The sequence below is a fragment of the Chiloscyllium plagiosum genome, chromosome 23, assembly GCF_004010195.1.
Source record: "Chiloscyllium plagiosum isolate BGI_BamShark_2017 chromosome 23, ASM401019v2, whole genome shotgun sequence".
Lineage (NCBI taxonomy): Eukaryota > Metazoa > Chordata > Chondrichthyes > Orectolobiformes > Hemiscylliidae > Chiloscyllium > Chiloscyllium plagiosum.
Genome location: NC_057732.1, coordinates 10137023 through 10143669, shown reverse-complemented (window position 1 = coordinate 10143669; position 6647 = coordinate 10137023). Strand labels below are relative to the sequence as shown.

General features: G+C 42.5%; 1 protein-coding gene across 16 annotated transcripts in view; it reads left to right on the top strand.

Moving 5' to 3' along the window:
• The first annotated feature begins 6046 nt into the window (after positions 1-6046).
• plekha5 (pleckstrin homology domain containing, family A member 5) overlaps positions 6047-6647 on the top strand; it is a 344620-nt gene continuing 344019 nt past the window's right edge. For 5 of the 16 annotated variants that reach the window (XM_043713471.1, XM_043713468.1, XM_043713470.1 and 2 more), the window contains exons 1-2: positions 6095-6325; positions 6419-6495. In XM_043713471.1, coding sequence (XP_043569406.1) covers positions 6186-6325; positions 6419-6495 — 217 coding nt within the window. In that variant the 5' untranslated portion in view covers positions 6095-6185. Of the gene's footprint in view, positions 6326-6418; positions 6496-6647 lie in introns of all 16 variants that reach the window. The other 11 variants (XM_043713475.1, XM_043713476.1, XM_043713472.1 and 8 more) reach the window with 8 other exon arrangements.

The following is a 6647-nucleotide window of genomic DNA, read 5'->3' as shown; positions in this document are numbered from 1 at the left end:
CCAAATGACAATTTCAGGCACACGTGCGGATGCCTACTTAAGGACCTAATCCAATGCAGTTAGTATCACACTTCCACCATGAATTGGACTCTTGGGTGCCATCTTACACTTCTAAAATGAGTTCAGCATAATCATATTCTTTGATAGTCAAACATATTTCATTTATGGGTGCAATTAAATGTAAGTTTGTCCAATCTCAATCCAATTCCTGGTAGGTCTACAACATCTACCTATCCTCAAACAAGACTGCATTAGCCATGGACACTACTATTTGAGCAGTCATACATCTGATGTTGTCTTGTTGACATATATTTGGAAATAGAACTTTAAATTCTAGGATACAGGAAAAATTATGATTGTGTCTTTATCTGGGTAGATCCACCTTTCAAAGAATTTTAGGTTTAGAGATTATGTTCACTGAAATGTGGACTTTTATGTTATAAAGTGAAGTAAAGGTATAGAGTCAGAGTCCTACAGCACTGACACAGGCCCTTTGGCCCAAACTTGTCCATCCCAACCAAAATGTCTGTTCATGCTAACCCCATTTCCTGCACTTGGCCCATATCCTTCTAATCCTTTTGACCTTGTGGGTATTTTATTTTCAGTATCAAGAAACTAGAGAAATTTTTGATCAGGTGTTCTGCTGACATATTATTGAATTCAGTCCTCTACAGGGTTGAATAGTTAACTCCGATTTCCTCCTTTCTGCTCCTCCCTTCTGTTACAGACAGACCCCAGGTGAGGATCCCTGAGTTATTATGGTTCCAGACAGGATATCTAAATTGTTAAGCGTCTAGGTCAGGAGAAATTAAGTAGCTCCCCTTCCTTATTCACCTGTTTCATCCATAGTTGATTGCAGCAAGGTTAATTTATACAGGATACCTTATCTCTCAGACCAAATGAATTTACATTTAAAAGGAGCCTGGTTAACCAGGTTTTCTTGGATTAAGAAATGAATAATTTTGTTATTTACTAAATGGGAGAATAAATAATAATGCAGGACACATATACACAGATTAGAAATGAGAAGCAATTCCAAAAAAAAGTTTCCAAAAATAAGTTAATCTATGAATCATTTGTGAAATGTGTATAATAGAATATTCTTGCCATTATAGATGATATTACTGGTAGTGGTAATGGTGATACCTGAACAATCAATTGTGAAATTCTTTTGTCCTGGTTCCTTTTGACAGGCTTACAGGCTATCTGGTTCCTAACACTCTTGAGTGAGAGAACATTGAGCCACGTTATCTGCAACACATAGGTCATTAGTGGGTGCTTCATCAACTGTCCTTTACAGTATACTTGTGTTCAAACCCAGTGAGCATACATGAGCATCTCAATTCACTAGCCTACTTTCCTCCAAAAAAAAACACATGGATTGGTGTTAAATTGGCTATTAATCTCATTCTTGTGCATTCATGAAGGGAATCACAAACCATGATTCTCTCCCTATTGTGGACTTTTTGCCCATCATGTCCTTATCTGTGATAACTTCCAGGAGATTACAGTTCAGTTTGTAGCAAGTTCCTCCTCTTTTAAGTCCATCCCTTTGAAACTTCATTGACATTTCTTCAGATATGATGCTTCAGGATCTCTCTCTCTCTCTCTCCCTCTCCCTCCCTCTCTCTCTCCCCTCCTTCCCCCGAATTTATGTCCACAGTTATTTGGTTGGCTACAGAAGTTCTCTCTTAAAAAGCATGTTAGATTTAAACCTTCACTTTGTCTGCAGGTGATCCAGAATTATGATCCATGGTCATAGCACTCCCTAATCTACAGGAGTAAGAGTATATTATTTGACTGTGTGGACTGCTTTGATTGGTTTAGGGGCCATGACTGTTGGAAGTTTATTTGAAGGTTGGTGCTTGTTGCATCCAGAGGCACATAGGCATAGGTGGAGGACAGCCAATATGGTCATGGATCTGTTGATGATTAGTGGTGCTTTGAGGGAGAAAAAAAACACATGTAATGTGAGGAGTGTCCACATCAGTTATCCTGGCTGGAGAGATTGTTTCAATGAGGGATGGAATGGAATTGATGGAAAAGTATAGGAAGGAAAGAGTAGCATGGGAACAGGTGATGAGATGATAGAATTAAATGTCTCAGATGGTAAGGACAATCATTTGAATAATTATGATTCAAATGAAGATTCACTAGAATTTTAATGAGATGTTGTAGAAATAATTGTCAGGTGAATTGAAAGAAACATCCGTGTTGATGCTATAGACAAAGAAAATGATAACTGACTATACCCTCCAAAATATCTACACAATCCAATTCTAATTGGCATGTCACCACACAAACTTAGACTCAAGGAAGTATTAGCTCTAATGTTCAGATCAAACTTGATTCTTAAACAAAAACTGTCAAAGCTCAAGACTGACAACTATCAAGCTGTTTTATTTGGTGATGGATATTGAAATTATAACATGTAGATTGGAAACCTGTCTTTTTTACTTTGGAGAAAACATTTTGCAATATTCTTTCATGTTCTATGACTAAACAAATTACTAGATCAGACTCTTGATAAATTATATTTACATGTCTACATCTGTTTCTTGCACATGGACAGCCGATCACTAACTGTTATTTAAAGAGGGACAGAATTGGAGAATAGGGAAGTTATGCTAAACTTGTATTTTGCTGCAAACTATAAAAGGATACTGGGGAATTGGAGAGTGCAGAGAAGTTTTACATGGCAGGAAAGGATTGCTATGTTGAGATTCCTATCTCTTGAGAAAGGAATGTTGAAGGATGGCCAAATTGAAGTCTATAGATTGATTAACTTTTTTTGATTGAGTGGACTCAGAGAGAATCTTTCGTCTTTTAGGGAAAAGCTTAACTAGTGGCCATCAGTAATATAGTCACCAAGAAATCCAATAGGAATTCATAATAAACTTCTTAGCGAAATGAGTAGGGAAAACATGGAATTCAGATCTTAAAGTGTAGATTAAATGAAAAATATGCATTCATTTAAGGAGAAAGGAGACAAACAGATGGGGGGTTAGGAAATAGAGATTTACGATAATAGATTTCATTGGGAACACATTTGGGGGAATGCTGAAGTACAGCATAAACACTTGTTTGAACTCATTGGGTCAATTAATCTTAAGTCAGTACCATAAATCCTGTGCAATACCATAAAGCTTTAAGTTGTTTTCTCATATACAGAAATTTTGATGCTATTCAAGTCATTAGTCGTGGAAATCGTGCATTTAAAAAAATGCTATTGCAGCAAAGATGATAATTTGACTGCAAATGGTAATAATATGATTAACTTGCTAGTTTTCCATGACAACACTACTTGCATACTTCACAACATATTGGGAAGCCCTGGCTCAATAATAATGTAGTTCGTTCGAAGCTTCATCCTGAGTGCACTACTCTATTGTAAATGGTTATTTGCACATTTCTCCTGTGCCTATTTATTGTAAAACACATTGGGTGCAGTGCAGGATGTACCTATTCAAATGTGTTACTAACCAGTGAATTGTCCTTGGCTGTCTCAGATCAGGTTGCAGACTGACCAGAGGATCCCTCCAATGTATGCCAAAGATGCGTGTGGCATCTACAAAGGCATCATCATATTTGTCAACAGGTTATGTCTCCTCTGATAGAGTTGGAAATAAATGGATGGATTGTTTAGATGATATTGCAATACATGCAAAGAAAGGGTGGGGAAAAGAGAAATCTCATTACCTCGGGGCAAATTAACCCATATTACTTAATGTATTTGATACTTAGAATCACAGGAGATGGCGTTAACTTCACATATCAGCATTTGGTTGCTCGTCAGGGAAGTATGATGGACTTGTTCACAGTAGCAGTCATTGTTTTTATCTCGTTGATTTTAACCCCACTGCGAATCCTCTTGCAAGGATGCCTGCCTCGAAGAAGTTTTCCTCCTCTCTCTACAAGAATCTCAGGGAGTCGCTCTCCCACTGTAACTCCCAGGTCATTTCCTCTGCCCTGAAGCTCATCAACCATGTCGTGATCTCTTCACGCTTCAGGCTCTCTGCCTTTAGTCCTGATGAAGGGCTTTTGCCTGAAATGTCAATTTTGCTGCTCCTTGGATGCTGCCTGAACTGCTGTGCTCTTCCAGCACCACTAATCCAGAATCTGGTTTCCAGCATCTGCAGTCATTGTTTTTACCTTGTTCACGGTAGGTAACATGTTAAAAAAACAAGTGTTTACTTAGCCAAACACAGTTGTTTTGCCATTAACAAGCATTATTGACCACAATTCATTTTATTTTACACTATCTTCAGTAAAGCTGTAGTCAAGTTCCTTCTGTAACTGATATCTCCTGAAAATACGTTGCGGACCTTTTTGCTTTTAATCTTTTTTGTACTTACTTTATTGCTCCCTACAGGCCAGTCAGGGAATAGCAAGTGCAACAAATATGTCAATTACAGTATAGCAATCTGTCTTGGCTGTGTTTTGCTGCAGGTTTCTTATGAAAATGGACTGGTTTCTGCCTTGTTCTGAAGAATTCTGCAGTGCACTGGGCTTATTGTGAATTTAGAAACTTGCACCTACCTCATCCTACATGGTCCATGGAGAATGACACAATCATTCGAGATTGTGCACAATAGTAGGTACCTGCTGGTCATTTTGCTGCAGGGATTCCCCTTCTGTATGCAGTATGGGGATGCTTTATCTACGTGCCCTCCCAAAATAGATATGAATGATCCATTACAGGAAATCCCTAAAACAGTTGCATTCATAATAGGCAGATTACCTACACAACGTGCTTTTCAATAAAGTCATGTCTGAGTTTCCTAAAGAAGTGTCCATCCCTAAAACTTGGTGATCATAGGCTGTAGCTTCCTGCAGTGTGTCTCCATCTGAAGCTGGGTGTGTATGGGCTGGAGTTACCTACATGTAATGTTCCTATGTATGGGCTGATTTTAGCTATAGGGAGTATTCCACCCTGAAAATGTGTATTTATGGACTGGAGTTGCTTTTGAGGGAACACTACTTGCTAAAGTTGGATGTTGATGGCCTGGTGTTTCCAACCGGAATTCTTCCTCTCCAAAGTTGAGATTGCATGACCTAAGATTACTTATAATGAGGGTTCTTGAGTGTGGGCTGGTGTTAAAGAAAATCACTACAATTGATTGTGGATAGGGTGGCATTACCTATTAGGAGTGTCTCTCAGTACTGTTGTACGGCTGGCTTGGTATAACCTCCAGAGAATGTCCAACCCTACAGTTGGGTGTAGATGGGCTGGTGTTACTAGAAGAAGTGTCACTCCCTTCAGTGGGTGTGGATGGGCTGGCATTACCTGTAGAGAGTGTCCCTCCCTACATTTCAGTGTAGATAGGCTGTTGTTATCTATAGAGAATTTCCCTCCCTACAGTGGGTGTGGAAAGGCTGGCACTACATACATGGGATATACTTCTCTACAGTTGAGCATTAATGGGCTATTGTTCCCTGAAGGGACTGTTCCTGCTTGAGTTGCCTGTTGTATTCCTCACTACAGTTGGCTGTGGGTGGGCTGGTGTTACCTTTAGGAAATGTCCTTGCTGGTGTTAACTGTAGGGAGTGTCCCCACTAGCGTTACCATTAGGGAGCGTCCCCGATGTTACCTATAGCGTTATTTCCTACAATTGACTGTGGATGGGCTGGCGTTACCTGTAGGCAATGGCCCTGCTGGTGTTACATGTCTGCAGTGTCCTTGCCAGCTTTATCTATAAGGAGTGTCCCTGCCATCTTTACCTGAAGGGAGTGTTCCTCCCAGTGTTACCTGTATGCAATGTCCCTGTCAGCTTTACCTGTAGGGAGTGTTCCTACTGGTGTTACCTGTATGCAATGTCCCTGTCAGCTTTACCTGTAGGGAGTGTTCCTACTGGTGTTACCTGTATGCAGTGTTCCTGTCAGCTTTACCTACAGGGAATGTCCTTGCTGCTGTTACCTGTCGGCAGTGACGCTCCCTGCCCTTGGTTGCGCGTTATGTCTGAGGGGTCGATGAGTGCCGGTGACTCGTCTGCGCGAGCGGGCCGGTGTCCTCGCGCCGCCCACTCCCTCCCTCCCTCGCGCCGCCCACTCCCTCCCTCCCTCGCGCCGCCCACTCCCTCCCTCCCTCGCGCGCACGGCCGCGGCTACCTGTGAGGGAGAGGGGCGCGTGCGATGACGGTTGGAGGCTGTGCGCGTTCCCGAGGGCAGTGGGCGGGGCTGAAACAATGCTGCGTCGGGAGCGCGCATGGATCACCCCCCCCCACTCCCAGCTCTCAGACATGGCGGATTACAGGTCCGAGTGGCTCCGACTGCCTGGCTCCTGGTCGCATGGGGTTACACGGGACGGACGGGTCTTCTTCATCGAGTGAGTATCGGAGGTGGCTGGACTGTGGCGGATACGGAAAGCTAACATTTGAATTTATAAATACACTGACCGTGTTCTCTCTCTCAAACACAGTGAAGAAGCGCAGAGAACAACCTGGTTACATCCAGCGACCGGCGAGGCCGTCATCAGCGGACACCGCAAAACACCAGGTGGGGATCGGGGGACAGGCAACATTCACCTCGCCACCCCCCCCCCCCCCCCCCGCCCCACCCTCCGACTACAGGCTGGGGCAGGAGAGGCCACAACCCCCCCATTCCCAACTTTACTCCCGTCTTCACACCGCTCCCCACCCCCTACCCAC